We start from the raw sequence: 24,864 nt of genomic DNA, 5'->3' as shown, positions 1-24,864 counted from the left end.
GCAGAGGCAGAGGGAGAAGCAGGCTCCCTGCCTCTGCCTGCCATTCTATCTGCCTGTGCTCACTCTTGCTCTCTCTCTCTGACAAATAAATAAAATCTTAAAAAAAAAAAGAAAGAAAAAAAAAGAAAAAGACAGTTATCATATGATCTTACTCATGTGGAAATTAAGAAAGAAAACAGAGGATCATAGGGGGAAGAGAGGAAAAAATAAGATGAAATCAGAGAGGGAGACAAACCATAAGAGACTCTTAACCACAGGAAACAAACTTAGGATTGCTGGAGGGGAGGAGGATGGGGAGATGGGGTAATTGGTGATGGACATTAAGGAGGGCATGTGATGTAATAAGCAAGGTATTACAGGAGACTGATGAATCACTGACCTCCACCTCTGAAACTAATAATACATTATATGTTAATTAACTGACTTTAAAGTAAACAAACCACAGTCCAAACAAGACTGAATCATTGCACTGTATTTGGCCTTTTCTATCTTTTTATTCTTGACTACAGCCCCCTCTATCCTTTTTCTTTACAACCCTATAGAATTATCAGTATTAAAAAAAAAAAAAAAATCAGGGGTGCCAGCCTGGGTTAGTTGGAAGAGTGTGCAAATTTTGACCTCAGGGTTGAACTCCCATGTTGTGTGTAGAGATTACTAAAAATAATTATATAAATAAGCTTAAAAAAGTCAGAGTACACCCAATAAGAGTACTATGTTATGGAATTTGTTTATTTACTTTTTTTTGGTTAAATAAACTCTATACCCAATGTGGGGCTCCAACTCATGACCCTAAGATCAAGAGTCACATGCTCTACCAAAGGAGCCAGAAGGGTGACCCTTGGCCCTTAATCTTTTTGTACAATTCTGAATAACTTTGGTTTTGAAGAAAACCAAAATGTCCCTACCCCAAAACCTCAGGAAATGGAAAGCTTTTTAAAAGTCTGGAATGTACGGGGGCACCTGGGTGGCTCAGTGGGTTAAAGCCTCTGCCTTCGGCTCAGGTCATGATCTCAGGGTCCTGGGATCGAACCCCGAGTTGGGCTCTCTGCTCTGCGGGGAGCCTGCTTCCTCCTCTCTCTCTGCCTGCCTCTCTGCCTACTTGTGATCTCTGTCTGTCAAATAAATAAATAAAATCTTTAAAAAAAAAAATCTGGGATGTACTTATTTCTCAGTTAAAACCTAACCTGGACTTATAGGACGCTTTTTAGTCTTTATTCCTCTTTAGGTGAATATTCCAGAAATATTAATTTATTTCAGAAGGGGATGTGGCCTCCTGCCTAGCTGAGATGATATGTAATGTATGGTTTATGGGTCATGTTACCTTCCTAATACCTGAAACTTCTGAATTCAGAAGCTCATTGGATTCCAAAAGTTTCAGATTAGGGATTATGGACTTATATATGTACTGGACCAACACTGATTTTATTATTGTTAAAATGTCTAGAAAACACAGGAGATAAAACGTATCTCCAAATGCTGACCTTTTACGGAAGTTTCTATTTCTGAAACAGGTTCTGATTTTTCTTCTCCATTAGATTCATCAACTTCTGCCACTGTTGTTAACTCAGGTTCACTCTTGTAGAGTCTATAATCTGGACCCTTGAAAGGAACATGTGCAATTTCAAAACAAAAAACAAAAAACAAAAAACTGGTACAAGTTTCTTTTATAATGTTTACCTCTAAAGCCTTAAATCAAACCCTGAAAATTAAAAGCCTCTGTCAGCTATCTTGGGTACAGGCACAACCGATATATATATATATATATAACAACATAACAAAAAAATATCTGAAATATTTTTAACCAGCAAAAGTTTCAGTTTTCAAATTAAGAATATTCTTATTAGGGACAAAGTCATTAGAGCATTTTTTATCACAGCACATCTGAAGTCTGAAAATAAATACATCATATTAATTCAATTAGCCCTATTCCCTATCCCCTTCATTCTCTTTTGGCTTACCACATTTTACATTTATTTGTTTAACCCCAAACCTCTTATTTCCAGCTTCCATGGGTAACATCTCTCCTTGGCAATGTCCACATCCTCTAATAGTTCTCCTAGGTGGAAGTGCCCATATCCTAACCCTTTTATCATTCCTAGCAGCAATCTTTTTTCATTCTCACTTCTTTCTGATCCAAAGATATTTTGCCTCTAATATCCTGAAATGCTATTATTAACCACTTTACAAAAACATTTATTAAAAATACGAAATTATGAAGTATTAAAATTGTAAAAAAATTTAAAAAAATGAGAATGGTAGAACCAAAACAGGAAAAACACAAATGATAACTATATATAAACAAACAGATAGAAAAAACATTGGCTAAAAGTGGGGTTATGATAAAAAAAAAAACCAAAAAACGTTTGAGTGTAAAATAAATTAACTTTAAAAATCAGGTATATGATTGATTATTCTGTGGCTACTGAAGCCACTTACACAGTGAGATCCATTTCTTGGATATCCTTGAACTTGATGAATCTTCTTTTCTTCAGGCAGATGGACTGGGCCCCTGCTATAACAGAGCAAGGAGCTGCTATCACTGGGCAGAGGGGGGATTATGGGAGGCTGCTCTGTAAAGTCATAGGACCGAGGAAGTGGAGGACGAGGTGGGACTACTTCCTCTTCCTAAAGATTGTAGAATAGTCACCTTATTTAGATAAGCACATTGAATTAAGTATATCTAAATTCTTTGCAATGGTAAGTTAACTTAAATTCACTTTAAGGTAATTAAAGGGATACTGCCAAGCCAAAGTCTCATATTGAACAGTAAGATAAAAAATGCAAAGTATGATAGCCAGTAACTGGATCTTAAATCTGGCCTTATCTAATTTTTTTTTCTGTAACACACAGGTTAGCTTTCATCTGAAGCTTAGCATCAAAATAGATGTATAAAACTACTGTTATTTCACTTTAAAAATAGAAGAAAATAATTAATTTAAAAATCTTACTATTTTTTTTTTGTAATTTTAATAGACCAAATAAAGAAAAATTTCTTTTTGATTGGTTTTAATACAAAATTCAAGACCACGGATGCTTTCCATCAGGTTGACAGTATCTCTTTGTAGTTGTAATTTCTCTAATGGTATGCATGACACACAGCCAACTTATCCATCAATCATCCTACAAATTTTATGAAGAATAAGAAACAATGATAAATATTCAAATCACTTATATTAGAAAAAGTATGACAATGTTAAAGTTCTAACACATATGAAAAGTAGTGATTCCATTTTTTTTTTTTTTGCATTAAGGGAAGAAAAACCACATCTGTTAGAAGTATCAAATTACTGAATTAGAGAAATTTCAAGATTAAAACAATACCTTAAATATATTTAGGAAACATTTTTGTTATGAAGAGAAGACAAATTCTAATTCATGTGTTACGCATTTAAAATAATTTAGATATCGATAGACAATCCAAACTTACCTCATTTTTGTACTTAACTGTTGAGAAAGGCTTTGACCCTGCCATACCTGTTAAAAAAATTATAAAATATTAACTACTTATACGAAACAATTTAAATCTACAAAAAAAGAAATAATTTCATCTCACTTATTTTATTTTTAAAGACTTCATTTTTAAGTAATCTCTACACCCAAAGGGGGGCTTGAACTCATAACCCTGAGGTCAAGAGTCACATGCTCCTTTGACTGTGTTAGCCAGGCGCCCCCATTTCATTTATTTGAAATGAAGCCTTCAGTTTCTAATCCCTTTTTTAATTAATGTTTTCAGGATTTGAAACCAATTACATTTAAAAATACAAATTGAAATACAAATTAAAATATGTTTAAATAAGAGTACCAGGAAATAGGTTTTCTGAAGCACTACTGACTGATATAAGCATAATTCAGTACAATTTTTTAGAAGGGCAATGTGGCTGTGACTATCAAAATGAGAGATATGTGCTCATTTCCAGCTTCTTGTGATACATAAGAACTAGCATGTGCATTTAGTTATACATACAATAACACACACACACACACACACTAATATATACAATTACAGCATGGTTTATGACAGAAAAAAACAAACAAATCCCAAACCTGGAAACAACCTACACGTCCAACAACAGAGAAATGGATACATTAGAGTCCATCTATACAATGGATTCTTACACAGTTATTATTGCACTGTACTGTTCAGGAGCCAAAACCAAATTGCTGAAAAATAAGTATACAATGATTCCATTTTTTGTTGTGGGGAAAAATTCATAAAAGCAAAACGTTATGTGTGTGTATAATTATACACAAAAAACAGTAACTAATTTTTGTTGTGAACTTTTGCTTTTTTGTTTTATAAATGTGTGTACTGATTCAATGTTACATGAAGGCCTGTTTTCTGATGCCAAAAATCCATTCAAATAACAAAAAGAAATCCAATTCTATGTGTCATTCCATTTACTCACTTGTTTGTTTGCTTATTTATTTAAAAAGTTTACTTATTTATTGTAGAATAATCTCTACATCCAACACGGGGCTTGAACTCACAACCCCAAGATCAAGAGTTGCAATGCTGTTCTGCCTGAGTCAGCCAGGTGCCTCGTGTCATTTCACTCAGACATCAGATTATGGTCAATTACTGCGAAAAGTTGATTCACCTGTTTCTGTGGTGCCTCTTTGCTGTTTGTGTTTACTCAGTCCTTCCATGACATCCTGAATTCTCCAAAGTTCTTTCTGAATCTGTGCACGCTGAATTCCTGCTGATTCAGTCTTTCAGGAAAAAGAACCCATATATAGGGGGAAAAAAAAGTTGTAAATTCCACTAATTACATATTTTAAAAAGTGAGAATTGCAGTGGATCAAATTTTGAGAATATTTAGTATGATCTATTTGACTCTCCCAAATTTTGCAACATCTGTGGCCTTTGATGAAACAGAGAGAGAAAAAATTCAATTTCTCAGACTTAAGTGCACTATTTCACATCTCTTCAATAAGCTTTGCCTTGCATTACTGCTGGTCACAAGGGACTGAAAAATAGAAAACAGAACAAAATAGAAACTCACAAAACTCAAGTTAAAAAAAATTTTTAAGGGAGAAGAAAAAAGAAATGGGAAGTATTCTAATTTCCTAAGTTCTAGAAAATGAGATCATATCGGTTTTTGACAAGATTCTAATAGAACTCTGACTTATTGATAGTTTGGGTAACAAGAAATATCATTTTTTGGAATATAAATTTATTTAAAAAGGGGGGGGGCAATGAAGTACAAAACTGTCACATTGACCAGAAAAATTTTTTTCACTGAGTATCAGTTTTTGACAACTGAAGATACTAGAATACAGTCAATACAGCTAAAGTCCTCTGAGGGGTGAAAACATGCTTTTAAAGTCTATAAACATATAGATTATGCTACGCTGCTTCAGAAAGGCACTATGTAACCTTAGTTATCCAGTTTTCCAAGCCACAGGGCTGGAAGCATCAAAATAAAAGAAGGAAGTATTCACACAAGACCCAAACACAAGAACAAGCCAGGGATGTGAATACTGACACAGACTTCTAGGGAGTGAATTTCAATGATAAAAATCAGATATATGCACATGTATATAGGATACATATTATTTTTGCAATAATTAAAACATTTATGAAAGTTTTACCTATCTGGAAGGTGTACAATGAAAATCTCATTTTTTATTATTTTGCATTTTTCTGATTCCTGGTGACTTTGAACAATATTCAAACACTTGTTAGCGATCTGTTCTACTTTCTATAGGTTAACTAGTCATGTTCTCTGTCCACTTTCCTAACGTATTGCTTCTCCAAGTCAAAAAGAAATTTCCTTGCAGATCAGAATAGTCTTGTTGAATTTTAGTGGTCAACAATACTTCTTGCCAACATGCCATCTTTTAAGTTTGTTTATGTTGCCCTCATTGTTTGCTTATTTACTTAATTTATTATTATTGTTTTTAAAGGAAGGTCCACGCTCAATGTGGCGCTTGAACTCACAACCTCTAGATTAAGTCACCTGCTCTACCGACTGAGCCAGCCAGATGCCCCATTTAGTTATTTATTTAATAAACACTTACAGTTTATTTTATGTGCCTGATACTATTCTAACTGATTCAAGAATATCAACATATTTAGTCATTACAATACTGATAGAGGTAGGCACTATTATTTTTATTTTACAGTTGTGAATCCTAAAGTGCAGAGTCATTATGTAACTGGTCTATGTGCAGTGCTATATCTCATAGAGTGGGCCTTCTAGTTCTTTCTTTTTTTTTTAAAAAGATTTTATTTATTTATTTGACACAGAGAGAGAGAGATATCACAAGTAGGCAGCGAGGCAGGCAGGAGAGGGGAAGCAGGCTCCCTGGCAAGCAGCGAGCCTGATGCGGGGCTTGATCCCAGGACCCTGAGACCATGACCCGAGCCAAAGGCAGAGGCTTAACCCACTGAGCCACCCAGGTGCCCCTAGTTCTTTATTTTTTCAAAATAATAACTACTGTGGCCTTCATATACCTTTAAAACATTAGTATCATTTTGCTAATTTTTTCAAAGAAAAAGGAAATCTGGTCGAACAGAATTTGAGTTTATACAAAGAATTTTCATTGAGAGAATGTTAAATCAGGCCATCCATGGACAAGGGTTACCAATTCCACTTCTCTATTTATTCAAGTCTTATGCCCTATAATGTAGATGTTACATTTTCACGATGAATGTTTTTGTTAAGCTAAATCAGGTAAACTGCTGTGGCCTAAGAGCTAAAAATGAATTTTTACAACTTTAATATCTGCTCTTTCACAGAAAGTTTGCTGACCCCTGGGTTATTTCTTAGATATTTCAGGTTTTTGTTTTTTTTTCTTTTTCTTTCCCTACCGTAGTTAGTATTAACCCCACTGCTCAATATAGAAGTCACAGCCACATGTGGTTCCTTAAATTTAGATAACTAAAATGAAATAGAATTTAAAATTCAGTTTCTTGGGGCGCCTGGGTGGCTCAGTGGGTTAAGCCTCTGCCTTCGGCTCAGGTCATGATCTCAGGGTCCTGGGATCGAGCCCCACATCAGGCTTTCTGCTCAGTGGGGAGCCTGCTTCCCCCCCTCTCTCTGCCTGCCTCTCTGCCTACTTGTGATCTCTCTGTCAAATAAATAAATTAAAAAAAAAAACTTAAAAAAAAAAAATTCAGTTTCTTGTTACACTGGCAACATTTCAAGTTCCCAACAGTAGCATGTAGCCAGTGGCTACTATACTGGACAGCACAGATGGAGGACAGCTGGTTTTCTAAGAGTCAAATTTATTAACCTTTAGTCCTTGTATTGACTTGTCTGTTGGTTCAGAAAGTTTCCAATGCAGATGGTTAAATTTATATAGTCACAAGCATGAAGTGACTTTTACTTTATTTTTATCATTTATGTTTATTGAACATTTATTATCTCCCTTTCTCAGGGGAACACTTTAAGACAGCTATATTACTGTTTATATTTTAAGACAAGAAAATTAACCCCTGGAACTTGATTCCAGATGTGACTATTCACAAAACTGGATTCTTTATGCTAAGCAGTGCTGCATCTTTCACACCATATCAAAAGTCAACAGGCTAAAATAGTTTGATAAAAAAAGAGGCATTTAATATAGAATGCATTAGAATAAGTTTTTATCATTTTATTTTATTTATTTTTAAAAGATCTTATTTATTTGACAGAGAGACATCACAAGTAGGCAGAGAGGCAGAAGCAGGATCCCTGCCGAGCAGAGAGCCTGATGTGGGGGGCTTGATCCCAGGACCCCGGGATCATGAACTGAGCGGAAGGCAGAGGCTTTAACCCACTGAGCCACCCAGGTGCCCCTTATTATTTTATTTTTAAGTAATCTCTATAGCCAACATGGGGATCAAATTCACAACCCCAAGATCAAGAGTTGCACACTGTACTGACTCAGGAGGCCAGGAGCCCTGGATTAGAACAAATCTTATAAAAAGAAAAATTACCCTTTATTTGGTAAATCCATTTAATTCAATACTTCAATGCTAACTTCAATATAGGCAGGCAGGAGCAAAAACATGACACGGATCATACCATGTGCCAAAAGAAAAAAGGACTTTTAAACAAGGAGAAATGGGCTACTTTGTGGGATAGTAAGATTCCTATCATTGGAAGTATTTAAACTCAGATCTCAGGGGGCCAATAAGGTAAAAAATATTAAGGGCATGCACGAATCAAACAAGGTGGATTGTACAGTACCAGTCAAAACCAGTTGAGACAATGCAATAAAACCATTCACTTCTGTACCTGAACTTCACCAAGACGATCTAGTTGTTCTTGCATCTGGTTCCTGGTAACAGTTACATCGTATTCTAACTTGTCATATTCTCTCCATGCTCGCTCCAGTTCCTAAAAATCAAACAGCACTAATTAATGGGAAAAATGTGCTTTTATATGGTTATCACTGCAATTACAAGCTTTCCAGGTTTTAGAAAATTGCATAGTTTGTAATGGGCAAAATAAAAACTTTTATAATTCATTTTTCCTTTTCTTGTAATTCATGGGAAATGTCAGTTTAACAACACCAATAGTCTTGGGAAAGGAAAGAGGGTATGGAGTATGAAGAAAGATTAATAATCTTAACAGTCTGTTTTTAATGGTTCTCTTTTAAAGAGTTATTTTACTTTTGGGGCACCTGGGTGGATCAGTTGGTTAAGCAACTGCCTTTGGCTCAGGTCACAATCTCAGGTTCCTGGGCTGGAGCCCCAACTTGGGCTCCCTGTTTAGTGGGAAGTCTGCTTCTCCCCACCGCTTGTGCTTTCTCTCTCCCTCAAATAAGTAAATCTTTTTTTTTTTTCTCCAAATAAGTAAATCTTAAAAAAAAAAGGGGGTGGGGCTGCCTGGGTGGCTCAGTGGGTTAGGCCTCTGCCTTCAGCTCAGGTCATGATCTCAGGGTCCTGGGATCGAGTCCCACATCGGGCTCTCTCTGCTGGGCAGGGAGCCTGCTTCCTCCTCTCTCTCTCTCTCTCTACTTGTGATCTCTCTCTGTCAAATAAATAAAATCTTTAAAAAAAAAAAAAGGTTATTTTACTTTGTATATTGTGCAACTAGCTTAAAATTATTTTTAAAAACTCGGCAATGAAAATTATTCAAGGCACATACTTTTTTTTTTTCTTAAGATTTTGTTTATTTATTTGACAGAGATCACAAGTAGGCAGAGAGGCAGACGGGGATGGGGGGTGGGGGAAGCAGGCTCCCCGCTGAGCAGAAAGCCCGATGTGGGTCTCCATACCAGGACCCTGAGATTGTGACCTGAACCGAAGGCAGAGGCTTAACCCACTGAGCCACCCAGGTGCCCCATCAAGCCACATACTTTCAAAAATTAAAATGAGTGTTAGAATTTGGCCATTTGGGATAATTGCTTTTTGAATCTAAGATGTCTCCTTAAGCAGGTTTTATAATGAATTACATTTTTTAAAAAGTAGAGATAAACCACTGGAGGTTTATCATCTCTATATTGTATAGGTAATTTAGGGAATCTATTTAACTGGTTTCACAATTAATAAAACTTTTAAAAGGCAAAGTGATAAAGGACTAAAGAGTTATATCTCCTCTATATTGTGTAACTTTAACTATTAGTCTTCCCACTTGGCTCCAGCAAACTTTTACCTGAATAAGGATACTGATCTTCTTATTTACTTTTTTATCTGCAGACCCAATGGCAGCCCGACAGTTAAGTAAGATGGCATTGCCAGCCTAACACCTAATAAAAAGACACTGTCCAAAGGCTACAGAAGCATCTAAATGTAAGAACATTTTATAGGAAGGTAAGAATCCGTGTCTTTCTTATCCTAAAAGTATAGGAAACATACACTGTAGAGCCAGAAATTATTTTAAAGGTGAAGAAACACAATATACTCTCAAGTTTTCTAGCCTCCAAAGTCCTGCCACTGCACTGTAACATTTGGACTGAGTCCCATCTTCCTGCTGGGCTTACCTACTTCTCCTTTACCTCTGGGCTCCTCAAACATGATTATGGCTGGGCAGAACAAAAACCAAAAGAGGAGAGCAAGCAAAGGGGCAGCACTGGCTTAACGTCAGCTTCTCCTAATACCTGCCTGAGCATTTCGTTAATGAATCTCCAAGTACCATGCTGAAAATCTTTAAATATGACCTGTTTTTTTTTTTTTGGTCAAGAAGATAATATACAGTACGATAAGGCAATTAAAAGGGGTAATGACTTCTAAACATACAATTATCTTAAAATCACAGGCATTAAGTTAGGAAATAGTGCTTTTGATAAAAACATGGAAAGTTTCATGCTATATACAGTTAAGAGAATAAATGAAATCTTCCAATCTACAACCATAGCAATGACTCTCACAATGTTAAAAGGAGCCAAAGAACATATACTGTATAATTATATATGATTTATATATATGTAACTTCTAAAGTTCAAAAGTAAGCAGCTTACTTTTTTTACATAGTTTAAGTCAGGTAGTGGTCTGCTAGGGAAGTAGTCACTGGGAGGGGAATTTCTGGCATGCTAGTAAAATTCAGTGCCTTGATATGGATATCAGTCATATTTGTGCACTTATCAGTCATATTTTTGCACTTAAATTGGGTGCTTTTCTGAGAATATGTTAACTCTAACAAAGGTAAAAAAAATATGTGTGTACACGTGTACAATTGTTACAGGGGTGGCAGAAGATTTTCAAAAATTTGACTCAGTCTAACTTTAGGATGTGGAATAAGTAAAATGAGGATTTCAATATCTAGCAGTAGAGCTATACTGAATACATATTATGATCTTTATTAAGACAGTAATAGGACTAATAATTCATTTCTAAGTTTTTTTTTTTTTTAAAGATTTTTATTTATTTGACACACAGAGAGAGATCACAAGCAGGCAGAGAGGCAGGCAGAGAGAGAGAGAGGAGGAAAAAGGCTCCCTGCTCAGCAGAGAGCCCGATGTGGGGCTCGATCCCAGGACCCTGAGATCATGACCTGAGCCGAAGGCAGAGGCTTTAACCCACTGAGCCACCCAGGCGCCCCACATTTCTAAGTTTTTAATGTAGGAAGACCTATCCTTTCTTTTCTTCTTTTTTTTTTTTTTTTTTTTTTTTTTAAGATTTTAAGTAATTTCTCTACACCCAACGTGGGGCTCAAACTTACAACCCCAAGGATCAAGAGTTGGATGCCCTAATGACAGAGTCAGCCAAGCACCCCTCCTTTTCTTGTCCAATATCAATGGCAATTCAGAACAAAATATAGCCATGAGAACAGTTACACAATATGCTACACACACATAAATGTGTAATCTGTATTTCTAATCTTTAACTTGTCTCTGTAGTTTCTCTTCTAATCTCTGAAATAAAAACTATATTCCATCTCAAAGAAAGTGGCTATTATTTTTTGTACAAATTTTATATGTAATAAATTTATATACTTATAAATGTAGAAAAGCTAGAATACAGGGAAAGAAAAAGAAAAAAATACCTATTATTGTAGTACACTTTTGTTAGTAATTTTGTGGATTTTTTTTTTGTTTTCTCAGACACACACAATGGAAATTTACAAATATACACAAAAGTAGGACCCACTCTAAATACAACATGGCCACTCTGGTTTCATCTATAGTACTTCCATTCTTTGAGTACTACAGTACTCTTATTCTATCTTTGTGGAATTATTTTAAGGCAAATACCAAGCATCATATAATTTCATCTATAAATACTTCAGTATGTATTTCTTTCTTTCTTTTTTTTTTTTTAAAGATTGTATTTATTTGAGAGATAGAGGGAGTGACAGAGAGAGAGCACCAGTGGGGTCTGAGGGGGGGAGTGGCAGAGAGAGGGAGAAGCAGACTTCCCACTAGCAGGGAGCCCAATGGGGGCTTGATTCTAGGATCCCAGGATCACCTGAGCCCAAGGCAGATACTTAAATGACTGAGCCACCCAGGGAACTCTCAGAATGTATTTCTTTTTTTCTTTTTTTTTTTAAATATATATATTTTAAAGATTTTATTTATTTATTTGACAGACAGAGATCACAAGCAGGCACAGAGGCAGGCAGAGAGAGAGAGGAGGAAGCAGGCTGCCTGCTGAGCAGAGAGCCCAATGCGGGGCTCGATCCCAGGACCCTGGGATCATGACCTGAGCCGAAGGCAGAGGCTTAACCCACTGAGCCACCTAGGCGCCCCTCAGAATGTATTTCTTAAGAAAAGAAACTTAAAATGAAAAACAACATGGAAATTCTTGCTTTAAAAATCATTAATATTTATTCCTTAAAAAAGCTTTTTAAAGGATTTTATTTATTTTAGAGAGAGTGTGTGTGTGTGAGAGAGAGAGAGGGAGTACATGAGCAGCGGGAGGGGTAGAGGGAGAGGAACAAGCAGACTCCCCACTGTGTGGGGAGCCCAGAGTGGGGCTTGATCCCAGAATCCCGAGATCATGCTAGTCAGACGCTTAACCGACAGACACACCTAGGCGCCCCTTCCTTAAGTGTTGTAAAAAATGATTACCCCTATCCTCCTCTCTATGCCCTTATTACTTATATGGGGATGAGACTGAGTTACCCGACCTGCAGAATTTCTCCTACTCTACATTTTGCTAATTGAATTCCTGCAGTATTCCTTACATGCTCCTCTGTTTCCTTTTATTTTCTATAAACTTGTAGTTATATACTGAGGCTCGTCGAGATGCAGATTTGATTTTCTGGTAAAAAATACCTCACAACTGTTGCTGGGTACTTTCTACGGCAGCACATCAGGAGGTGTATGACAGCGGACTATCTCTTTTGGGGGGATATTGTGTTGTAATTATAAAATAACCAGGTGATTTAAAAATTATCTTGGGGCACCTGGGTGGTCCAGTTGGTTGAGCGTCTGACTCTTGGTTTTGGTTCCAGTCATGATCTCGTGGATCATGAGATCCAGCCCTGCATCAGGCTCAGAGCTCAATAGGGAGTGTGCTTGAACGTTCCCACCGCCTCTCCTTCCGCTCATGCATGTGCTCACTCTTTAATAAATCTATCTTAAAAAAAAAACAAAACTATCTTAAAATCTTTCAAAACAGATTCCATGCCAATTCATGAATATTGATGGAAGGACTACATAAAAATGACACTATTGTAACCATGATTCTCAGAAACTATTACATAGAGGATGAATGGGTATATGAAGATATTTAATGGGCAAGCTTTTCCCCAAGGCATTTTGTTTGTCCTGATTCCCTGTCCCTTTTAAGTTTATAACCCTAGGCTCTAGTATATCCACTGGAGTCTAAAATCTTTTACTTATGGTCCTCCTAGCTACAATCCAACTTAGACCACACATCAGTTTAATGGAAGTCTATACATACAACCTACTCACTGTAACCCTGGGTAATCTCTCTGACTCAGTTTTCCGTTTATAACATAGTAATAATAGTACCCATGCTAAGGAGTTATGGAGACTAAGCACATGTACAGTACTTAGAATCTGGCACCCAGTAACTGCTCCAAGAAATATTCCTGATTTTTGTTATTACTTGGTATTTTGGTATTATTTTGCTGTGGATAAATATATAAGCGAATTACTACCATGACTCAGGGTGAATGGGAGGCCTTTATACCTGTTTTATGATTTCTGAAATTCCAATTCTGGATTTTTGAGTAAGATCATTTAAATTTGATTTCAAGTTCCATAAAGTACATGTTATGTGACCATACAGATATTGAAATGGAGTAGAAAGCAGAGAAACCTAAGAAAAAGCCTTTGATTTAGGTGTTGATTCTGTTCCTTACTAATTATGTCACCAACACAAGTAATTTAGCCTCCACGAACCTCAGTTTTTTCATCTGTGCAGGGAAAATAATAAATATGAAAATAAATGGAGATAGTAATTATATTTTGCACAGGATTTTCTTAAAGATCAAACCGGATAACATATGTGAAAAACACAGAATTACATATATATTTTGCTGCCATTTAGATGAGTCACAAATTATGTTTCCTTGAATTGCTGGGTAGAGTAAGAGAAGCCCCCATTGAGCTGATAAAGCCTAAGAATATTTCTCTTACATACAGACATGAGGCCTAATATAAATTCTAAGAGAGGTAACTGTAGCAGATGTGACAGCGCTTTGCACTATAACCCCTTTGCCCACCTAATTTCAAGGGACTGTGGTACCAGTGTCTCATGCCAAGCCAGCTAAGGCAGTTTGGAAGTGTGGGTGAATTAAGGGCACTGGGGCAACTTCAACCAATGAGTGAGAGATAGCCTCCCAGTCTTCAGTAGAAAATTCGGGGCTATCTACTCATTTCCTCAAAGTCCCCAGTTGCATACAGTGGGAACCAGCTTTGTAGGGAAACTTTCATTGTTTTTTCTCCCTTCCTGTCTCATTCTCCACATACCCTCTCCTTTCTGCATCCTGGAATCATCTCCTAAATAAACAATCTTAGCCCAGTTCATCTTAGGTTCTGCTTTCAGAAAAGACCCCAAACTAAGACAATGACATACTGAAAAATTTCAAGCGTAACCGACTGTTATTACAACCTTTCTCACTAATCAGGCTTAGGTAAAAAGAAGTAGAAACAAGGTGAGAACACAGAGGCACTATGTGCTTAAAGCAGGTATGGTTATTGGATGGGGCTCACAGAGAGAGATATAGTATCAACAATTAAATAAAACATAATGGGGACACTGCTTTACATGTCTGCCTTGTGTTAATCCTAATTTTATAAACCTAAATGGCTAATCTGGTGAGGAGATGTTCTTAGAATCAAAGCTCTGCTCTATGGAAGTGTTAACGTTATACCTCTTGCATCTTCTAAACCTCATGACTTGGATTTGAACAAACGACCTCAACCAACTGTGAAAGAATCAGAGGAATCCTCTGGGATTCTGCTAGCGTAAATGTAATTCAGTTTTTTTTTTTTTTTTTTTAAAGATTTTATTTATTTATTTAACAGACAGAGATTACAAGTAGGCAGAGAGGCAGGCAGAGAGAGAGGAGGAAGCAGGCTCCCCGCTGAGCAGAGAGCCCGATGTGGGGCTCGATCCCAGGACCCTGAGATCATGACCTGAGCCGAAGGCAGCGGCTTAACCCACTGAGCCACCCAGGCGCCCCAATGTAATTCAGTTTTAAGTTTAACCAGCATCCGCTGAGTGTTAACCATATGCTGTAAGGCTTGAGCTACAAATATGAACACGTTTACAAAGGCAAAAGTTGTACAGTTTGTATTCTACGTAGTAAGACATGTCTTAGAAGAGCACATTGAGAGTTTGTAATGACCAATGAATAACACTGAAGGCAAAGAAAAGAAACCTGGAAAGTGATTACATTGGTAACAACAAGAAAACGGGATATTCAAACATGATTAATTTCTATTAGAACATTTTTAAGCCTACTGACCAAATTTAAGTTACTAAACCCATTTGGTAAGGGAAAAGATAACAGTTCAGTTGAACACTATACATCCTGAGAATTTTCTAAAACAGATACCAAGTCATGAAATAGTACCCAACTACGTTTTGATTTGACTCAGGTTGCCATAGGGATACTGAACTTTTCATTAGCTTGGCAGTGACAGTGTAGCCCCATTTTCCCTTTCTAATGTCATATTCCTAATCCTCTATTCCAGTCAGTTACGTTTATTTTTTGTTTCTCCAAACAAGTCTCTCATATTCTCATTTCTTTGTTGTGGTTCGAGGCATTTTATCCTGTGTGGACTACCCTTTACTGCTCCTTCCTATCCAAATCCTACCGACCATTGGTGAACTAAGTGACTACGTCCTTGTAGACATTTCAGGTGCCTGTATTTTCTTTGTGACTCTATTAGAGAAATCTATGTAGATTTAAGTCTTCAGGATTATGCTCAGAAGATAGGAGTTTTGATTCTAGGCACGGCACTTATTAGCTTTTAACACTGGGTAAGTCATTTGGTTCAATCATCACCTTTTTTTTTTTTTTTTTTTGAAAGGCTGAGTGAGCATGGAGCCCAACACAAATCTTGAACTCACAACTCTGAGATCAGGACATGAGCTGAAATCAAGAGTCAGACACATAACTGACTGAGCCACCCTGGTGCCCCTCAATCATCAAATTTTTAATGCATATCCTACAGTACTGGATGCTAGAGTGACAAAGATAAATGACATAGGGTTCTAATTTCAAGGAGACCACAACTGAAAGGATATTAAATTCTTAAAATATGAACAACACAGTATAATTAAGAGAATCAAATGAAATGATGGAAATATCCAACCTGAAATCACACTGCAGCCATGAAATGATGTCAACGGCTTCCTAGTGAAATGGTTAAATGAATCGAATTACCACCTTCTCAAACTTATTCTAATTCCCCTAAAATCCATGAAATAGTTGATTAAAAAAAAAGATTTTATTTATTTACTTATTTTTGAAAGGTTTTAATTTATTTGACACAGAGACAGAGTACAAGTAGGCAGAGCAGCAGGGAGAGGGAGGGAGAAGCAGGCTCTCCGCTGAGCAGAGAGCCCAAAGTGGGGCTTGATCCCAAGACTCTGGGATCATGACCTGAGCCGAAGGCAATGCCTTAACCAACTGAACCACCTGGGTGCCCCTTTAAGATTTTATTTTCAAGTAATCTCTACACCCAACACGGGGCTTGAACTCACAACCCCAAGATCAAGAGTCACATGCTCTACCAACTGAGCCTGGCTGGTGTCCTGAAATACTTATTTTCTTAATGCAATAAATGTTAACATATTTACTAAGTTTTCATTTGAATAATACATAAACGGATTATTTATCTCCCTTACAAAACAACTATCTCACAAGGAAAAGAATGCTTACCGTAAGAGAAATAATTGTATTTATTTTCCATCAGAAAACAAATCGCCCCTTAATTTTTATTAGTTAATAACAAATTAATTTCTCATTATAGAAAAGAACTAAAGACAGTGAAATTACATAGAAACAAATAGAAAAAAGGAAAAAAAAGTGTATAGTATCTCAGTGACTCTTCTAGAAAAACTCTGCTACTTACAGCAGTGGCTCGGGAGAGTTCTCTGCATGTACTGAGCAGTCCGTTTTGTAGGTCGTCCCTCTGCAGCACCACGGTCTGAATGGCTGCTGGGTTATCTGCATTCATTTCTATCTCTTGGCTGGCTGATAGCAAAGCTTGCTCAAGCGTGTACTATTATAATAAAAATAATTACACTTAATGTTCTGCATCATCAAATTAATTCTTTTTACTTTCGTTTTATCAGTGCCCTGATAAGAAGCATAAAAAGTAACATCAATTGTATATAATAAATAGGGTTGTCCTACTTTCTCCTTGTGGAGTTGCTGAAGTTTCTCTTCCAGGGCATGTACCACTTTATCTTGTTCACACAACCGGCTTAACTTGGCCTAGGTTTTAAGAGAAAATCTGTTAGCAATTTTTTAATTTTTCCTGTAACTGGCGGTAGGTAGTCCTGTAACTCAAGGAAGGTGTGACAAGAAAACACATTGAAGATAGCCATAGAATACCTAATGAGGTCAATCTTTTATTTCAATCAGTAACATAAAAAGTAGCTTTTATTTGCTAATTTCTAAAAAGATTTTATTTATTTATTTGTGAGAGAGAAAGATAGGGATAGTGACAAAGAGCACAAGTGGGGAGGTGAGAGAGCAGCAGGCACCCCCCCACCAAGCAGGGAGCCTGACATGGGGCTCCATTCAGTTGGTTAGGTGGATGAGCCAACTGAGCCCACCCAGGAGCCCCCAAATTAGCTTTTAAAGATACAGTGCTTAATAAACATGCATATAAAGTGAAAAAGCATTTCAACCATACTGTTTAATCTATGTAATTTGAGATATTGTTAGTAATCAAGCAGTCTCATATAACTTTAAATTATTTCAGGGTGGTTTTACCTCCTTAATGAAAACATCAACTGGATTCTGTTTTTATATTTTAAAAATTATGCTCTTATGTTTAGAAAATGTAAGCAAAAGATTGCTTCTAATTTCAATAATACAAATATAAATTTGCTAAATGGAGAAAAAAATCATTTTCAATAGTTTGTTTGAAATTTTTGGTATTACTCCAATTTCTTAATTATAAAAGAATCAGAATATTATTAAAAATTATAAAAGAATCAGAGTATTATTAAAAATAATATTAAAAAATATTTAGCCTATAGTTAACATTTTAGATTTATATATATACAAATCTAAATATATGGATACTCCATGAAAATTTCAATACTACAGTAAACCATGTAAATATGCCCCAAACTTGACTGCATAATGATAAGTAGGCGAGAAACTGGAGACTTCACTTTCTTTGCTGTGTATCTCTTAAAGTAACCACCTATCTTTGTTAGATGACAAAACTCAAGCTATACCAAATACAATATACTGAAATGAGAAGATATAATGCTGTAAGCCAACCAATCTAAAATACAATAAAAGTAAGACTAAATTTTAAAAAGGAAGTAGTGACAGAACTTTCAGAGGCTGATACTTTCTCTAGAAGACTGACAATTTTACTTTGTCTCCAGTCCTCCATACTTTCTGTGATTAGAAATGTCTTACTTTCCTTTAAGTGATTCTTAGTCTGCTCAACTGCTAATTATGGGGGGAGTGGTTGTTACAGAATAGAGGAATGATGATTTAATTTAACCCAAGTGTAAAAGAAGAAAATGCTACTTTATTTGATGTCATTTTAGAGGGCAAGGGAGGAAGAGGAAGTTTTTGTCATGCTTATTTCCAGTGTTTTGGCAGAGAATATAACAGAGTACTGACAAGATACATAGTATACTGACACTTACATCGATATCTACTTCTTCAGGTCTGTATTTATATAACGTGCCTCTACATTCATCTTGTGACAGCTATAGGAAAAAAGGTCAGGGAGCAAGTTTAAAAATAATATTAAAAAATATTTAGCCTATAAGTTAACATTTTAGATTTATATAACAATAACAAAAATGGGATTTTAATGATTCTTATACTTTAAGAAGTTTAATTCAAACACAGATCATTACAAAAGTAGAAAAATATTTAACAGTGATACAATATGCAAGATACATAAAATGGTGTTAACTTAAAGCTTGTCAAACAAAATAATAAGTTGGTCAAACAAATTATACAGCACCTTACATTTTCCATTTGTAAGACACACATTATTTTAGTGAAAAATTGACAAAATACAATCATAGCAACTGTACTGAATCAAATATTCAAACCAGGCATATTTCAGCAGTCAAAACCATCCTTCACGGTATACACATAATCACACAACTGTGTATGTGTACACTCAAATGCCAACACATCTCAGTACAACTTTATTAACAAAACCTTTAACATACTGTATACATATACATAATATAGAAACACACATACACAATATAAACTTATCTTGCTCTTCTGTCTTAAGAACTAAAAGATAATGGGGAAAAAGGATGGATTTAATTGAAAAGAGGAAACTCATTCAAAACCTCATAAAACTGAAAGCCTATGTTGTAAACTATGGATAATCAAATTTCATAAAAAGTTTATATGTGTTCATTGACACCATTTATCTTATGGTACTGTAAGAAATTACTGTTCAATGCATTTAAACATCCTTTCTTCGGCTTCTTCCCAATATCTTTTGGTCAAACAAATCTTCATTTCTGCTTGTGTTAATCAAGATTTCAAAAGCCATCCCCGTCAGTTACAGCACAGGTAACATCATAGCCTCTGCAGGCAATATTTCACGCTCTCTTGTCTTTTGACTTTATATAGACTGCTAAGACAGTTACAAAAACATAGCAGGAAAAATTTACTTGGGCTCATTGCATGTTTACTAAATGGCACACTTTTTCTCAAAGTGGGGATGGGAGTAATGTATCCCCACTATATTCTAGATTGGAAAATTAAACTTCATATAAACACATATAAATGAATAAAAATGATAAAAAATGTTATAACTATATATGTCCACTCTAAAATACTGCTTGCCAGTTACATCTTCAAAAGGAGGCATAATTTAAACAGCAGGTAACTTTGAATTGATCTAGAAATGTGGGTATCAGGAGGTTAAAAATGTAAGCATTACAAACATACAGTAAGAAATCCTGGATTTATATGTTTCATTTCAAGACATTACTTTCACATCCTCATGCAAATGAATCTTTGACTATTTAAGGGTATGCAGTGATTAAACAAAACTTTCATAGAAATGAATTATCACATGAAAAATGAATTTAATGACAAAAGTCAGAATACTTGCACACTATTTTAAAATAAAGATCATTGAATATGTTCTAAAGTGTCAATAGTCATTCTCAATTAAAGCACCTAGAAAATAATTTGTACTCTTTTCTGGAAAAAAAAAAAAAAAGTGATGAAAAGTTTTAAAATGCTTAGAGTCATAATAAAAAATTAAGATAATGCCAAAATTAAATTTTCTCATTTATAAGAAATTAGAGATGTAAAGCCTTTAGCTTCTAAATGTCCAAATACACTTAATATTTAAAGTTAAATACAAAACAGCTTTACTAAACCATGGAATGTAAAATTTGGACGTAACTAGTGAATAGTGCTATACCTAGATTAAAATATGAATTCTATCCTATATCCCAGAGTCAACAGAAAAATGACTAGGATTTTAAAATGGAAATATAGCAATGTGTAATATAAATTTTTTATATTAGTATTAGTATATTAGTATTAGGGTATTAGTATACTATTTTTTTTTAGAGATTTTATTTATTTACTTGTCAGAGAGCGAGCGAGAGCGAGCGCGAGCGCACAAGCAGGGGGAGCAGCAGGCAGGGCAGGCAGAGGGAGAAGCAGGCTTGCCGCCCAGCAACGAATCCCATGCGGAACTCTATCACAGGACACTGGGATCATGACCTGAGTCGAAGGCAGCGGTTTAACCAACTGAGCCACCCAGGCAGCCCTTAGTATACTGTTTTTATTTAGGAAATCTTACTGCATATTCATTTTCACATCAGTTGGCAAATTAATAAAAAAATGTGTATTGTGTTATCATTTAGGAGTGATAGATCCTTTTTTTTTTAAAGATTTTATTTATTTATTTGACAGAGAGAGATCACAAGTAGGCAGAGAGGCAGGCAGAGAGAGAGGAAGGGAAGCAGGCTCCCTGCTGAGCAGAGAGCCCGATGTGGGACTCGATCCCAGGACCCTGAGATCACGACCTGAGCCGAAGGCAGTGGCCTAACCCACTGAGCCACCCAGGCGCCCAGGAGTGATAGATCCTTATAGCCATATAAATATATTGCACAATAAGTTAGATTTGTTTCATTGTTTCTCTGTTTTTAGGACCACTAAAAAATTAATTTAAACTTTTTATCAAATTATTCAATAAAAATATTCATTATTAGACACTAACAAAATCTTAAAATAATCAGCCTTGCACGATATATTGCTTTCAGCTATCAGAAGAAAAGAATAAGGAAACAAGATTATTCTTTAAATAATTAACTTTTAAGCATGGCCTATTTTTCATTACTGATAATAATTACTGAGGCTCTTCTTCTTTTTTTTTTTTTAAAGATTTTATTTTATTTATTTGACAGACAGAGATCACAAGTAGGCAGAGAGGCAGGCAGAGAGAGGGGGAAGCAGGTTCCCTGCTGAGCAGAGGGGCTCGATCCCAGGACCCTGAGACCATGACCTGAGCTGAAGGCAGAGGCTTAATCCACTGAGCCCCCCAGGTACCCCTACTGAGGCTCTTCTTAAGATGGGTATAGATTACTTAAAAAAATTCTATCTAGAATTGAAGAAGTTTGCTTACTTACTCATCATTATGAAAATCCTACTAATAAGGAAAAAGGTAATTTCATGAATATTCTCATTAAGTTCTGCGTAAGAATCATGTTTCATGGCAACACTTTTCATCATTTTTCAAACTCATCTCTAGCAAAAGGAAAAAAATTCTGGGTTTGAATACCTTTTTTTGAAGTACCTCACGACACTAGAAAAGCAAATAAAAATGGGCTATGTAGAATTTTGAAAGGCTGAGGCATGCTCAAGCTTCAATTTGAGAAGTGTATTATACAAACTTTATTACTGACATATATACATGAGAATATGTGCTATATTTAGAAAGAGCTTCTTCATAATAAAATATCTAACAATACTTAAAAACATGGGGCTGGCATTAAATTACTTTTGTTAATAAAAATCTAACTTTCTACAGTATCGTTTTTAAATATACATTATGTATGTATTTTAAAATTCATAAATATGTATATAAACCCCAAAAAAGGGCTTTGGGGAAGTATCTGATAAAATTAGACATTTTATGAGGACTCAAAAAATGCTCACAGGACCGTAGGTATTTGCTAAAATTAGCTGTACCTTTAAAAACAAGTATTTATGATTATTTTATAAAAACTCTAGTACAAAAATGTAATTGTGAAAGATGGTAGAATGATTATTAAATGTAGAGGAATCTTTCAACACAATATGCACTGATTTAGCATTTGTTTTGATTCAGCTTTAAGTCCTTTTTATATTACCAATTCTAAAAAAATTTCCGCACAGGTAATTTTTCTGATGTCCTCTTTTTTCTAAGAAAATGCAAACATAAAGGTTCTCCTGCGAGAAACCCCAATGGCTATGATTCAGAGTAACAGATCATAAAACATGATATCGCCACTGTATTTTCAGTTGTATTTCAGGAACCTATAACACAGCACTGTGATGCAATGTCAGAGAAGCACATTGTAAGAGTGTACAATATAAACTTCCATGAAGATTTCCTTTGGATAAGAACATAGTAATGGAAATCGGAAGAAAAAAAATAAGATCTAATTTCAATTGATGCGAATTAATAAACAGGGTTTAGGAAGTGTGTCTGAAGGTCACTGTTATCCACCAGTGGCGTCCCGTAACAATTAAGTACTTTATTAATGGCTGATTTTTTAAAAAAGGACTGCCTGAAGACACCTCAACTATATAGGACTGAGAGCCAACAGGGATTATTATGTGGTGATCTGTGGCCTATCTCATGCCCACGAATGGGTGCTGATGTTAGCCATTCAGATCTCTTTGTACAATTTTAGTTTTTTTCTTTCAAGTGTTCATATACTTAATAAGGAAAAATAATAACGAGGAAATATATTTATATAAATCTATAGTTCTGGTCAGTGACACCAGTATGTTAGGCTGCTCTCAGACACTGCCACACTTTGGGAGAACTCCGGTTAGAACTTTTAGTGCAACTAGGTAATTTCAATCAGCAATGACTTCTGCATCATCAATCCTGATTACTGATCAATATAAAAAAGAAAAGCCAATCCAAACCAAACTGAAAACCCAGGCTATTATTCTTACTGAAAATATAACCTATTATAGCAACATGCCTTTGATCTCTTGTCATTTAGCATTATATAAAATGATAAAGTGACAGCTTCAGTCACCACTGAGAAAGGTATCAATTCCAGAACAAGGGCTAAAGGTTCTCAGCAGTGGCATTTTGGAATGAAGTGTCAAGGTTCTCCAATCTGGTTACTTTAAAAATACAAAGATTTCATTTTCCTTTGAAAAGTAAAGCTGTTTAACTTTAAATATTTAACACTTCATTTCTTTATTGATAGAAAGCTTTGCTCAGAAATAAGAGTCCCCTCGCAGTCCTACCAATCGCTGTACGGCCACTGTCAGTGATGCTGATCCCAAGAGGACTAAAGCAAACCAGAGGCCTGGAAAGCCAGAGAGTTCAAGGTGCTTTGTTTTACTAGGTGCTTTCTTGTATTTTAATCAAAACACATTCATTTTTCATGTTAGTTAATTTTTCTTCTTCTGTATGAGTTTTAAAGTATTGTAACAGGTCATCGGCCACAGTAATTTGAAGGTGTTGAAGTGGAAGAAGCTGATGTTGCAGCACAGCTAAGAACATTTAGACCATGAAATACAAAAACAAAACAAAACAAAACAAAACAAAAACCCAAAACAAACAAACAAAAAAAACACCTGGATAGGAATGTATACAATGACTTCTTTTGCAGATCTGCAGATTACGAAGGTCCTAAATTAAAGCCAGCCAGCTCCATGGCATCTATTTTGAGTTAGGGAAAAGAATGACGTAAGATGATGTATATGATAGCACAAAAATGACAGGTTAAGAATACAGGGAGAAGATATTCCCAGTATTTCAAGAAGTAGCTCTCTTTAGGTCTTACTATACCACAGTATAGAAACTAGATTTCAATAACTCCCATACAAATATTATCTATTCCTAAGAGTGGGGTGGGGTAGGGTGGGATAGGGGCTGTCCCTAAAAGGAAAAAAAAGATTTTTTAAAACTCTTCCCTAGAAATCAGTTCTAATGTTTTTAGAGTTAACCGAAATTAATGGCAATCTAGTAAAAATTTTGCAAATGTACTGCAGACCTCCAAGTACATATCAATCAAATACTCTGCACAAAAACTTCAGGAAAATGGCACACTTAATATTCAACAGCAAAATGTTCAGCAAAGCCATGCTAAGAATACTGCAGCATCTTAAAAAGCATGGATGAATTGCATTTTTCCAAATAGACAGAAACAAAAAAATGAAATAAGAAAACATTAATGTTATGAGTAACTCTGGGGATAAACCAAAACTGTCACTGAGGGATTTTGCAGATGATAAAGCAGTATCATTCACTGTCCGAGACCTTACTTGCTGGTACAGTTGGGGTCTTAGCGCCGAGTTCTCAATCATTGTGTGAACCATGGTGATAATAGGTTCATTTTCTTTCATCTATTTCAAATCAGGAGGAGCATACAGCAAACATCAGTTTACAGCACAGCTAGATTTGAAAGACGACACTGTAAATATAGCCTCTACTTTAATATCTTCCTAATAGTGCAGTTGTTTACATTTTACCCCAAGGTTGTAAAGATTTTAACTTATATAAACCATTTCAAGCAAGTATTAAATGCTGTAAAGTACTTCCCAGGTTAAAGAAAAGCTTACTAATTGCAATATTGCTGCAACTAGG

At 35.6% G+C, this 24,864-nt stretch overlaps 1 protein-coding gene across 1 annotated transcript in view; it reads right to left on the bottom strand.

Annotated features, from left to right (window-relative positions):
* Positions 1 to 24,864, bottom strand: part of LOC111142031 (pleckstrin homology domain containing A5) — a 239,541-nt gene that overhangs the window by 23,847 nt on the left and 190,830 nt on the right. The window contains exons 16-26 of the mRNA XM_022494952.1: positions 24,543 to 24,623; positions 19,272 to 19,307; positions 18,698 to 18,760; positions 17,214 to 17,294; positions 16,930 to 17,079; positions 8,226 to 8,327; positions 4,599 to 4,710; positions 3,428 to 3,474; positions 2,437 to 2,625; positions 1,482 to 1,599; positions 1,322 to 1,440 (exon numbers count right to left, since the gene is read on the bottom strand). Of these exons, the coding sequence (XP_022350660.1) occupies positions 1,322 to 1,440; positions 1,482 to 1,599; positions 2,437 to 2,625; positions 3,428 to 3,474; positions 4,599 to 4,710; positions 8,226 to 8,327; positions 16,930 to 17,079; positions 17,214 to 17,294; positions 18,698 to 18,760; positions 19,272 to 19,307; positions 24,543 to 24,623 (1,098 nt within the window). The remainder of the gene's footprint in view (positions 1 to 1,321; positions 1,441 to 1,481; positions 1,600 to 2,436; positions 2,626 to 3,427; positions 3,475 to 4,598; positions 4,711 to 8,225; positions 8,328 to 16,929; positions 17,080 to 17,213; positions 17,295 to 18,697; positions 18,761 to 19,271; positions 19,308 to 24,542; positions 24,624 to 24,864) is intronic.

The sequence above is a fragment of the Enhydra lutris genome, unplaced genomic scaffold (genome assembly GCF_002288905.1).
Source record: "Enhydra lutris kenyoni isolate GAN:26980312 unplaced genomic scaffold, ASM228890v2 scaffoldscaffold7, whole genome shotgun sequence".
Lineage (NCBI taxonomy): Eukaryota > Metazoa > Chordata > Mammalia > Carnivora > Mustelidae > Enhydra > Enhydra lutris.
The sequence above is the reverse complement of the archived record's forward strand: the minus strand, read 5'-3'. Positions and strand labels throughout refer to the sequence as shown.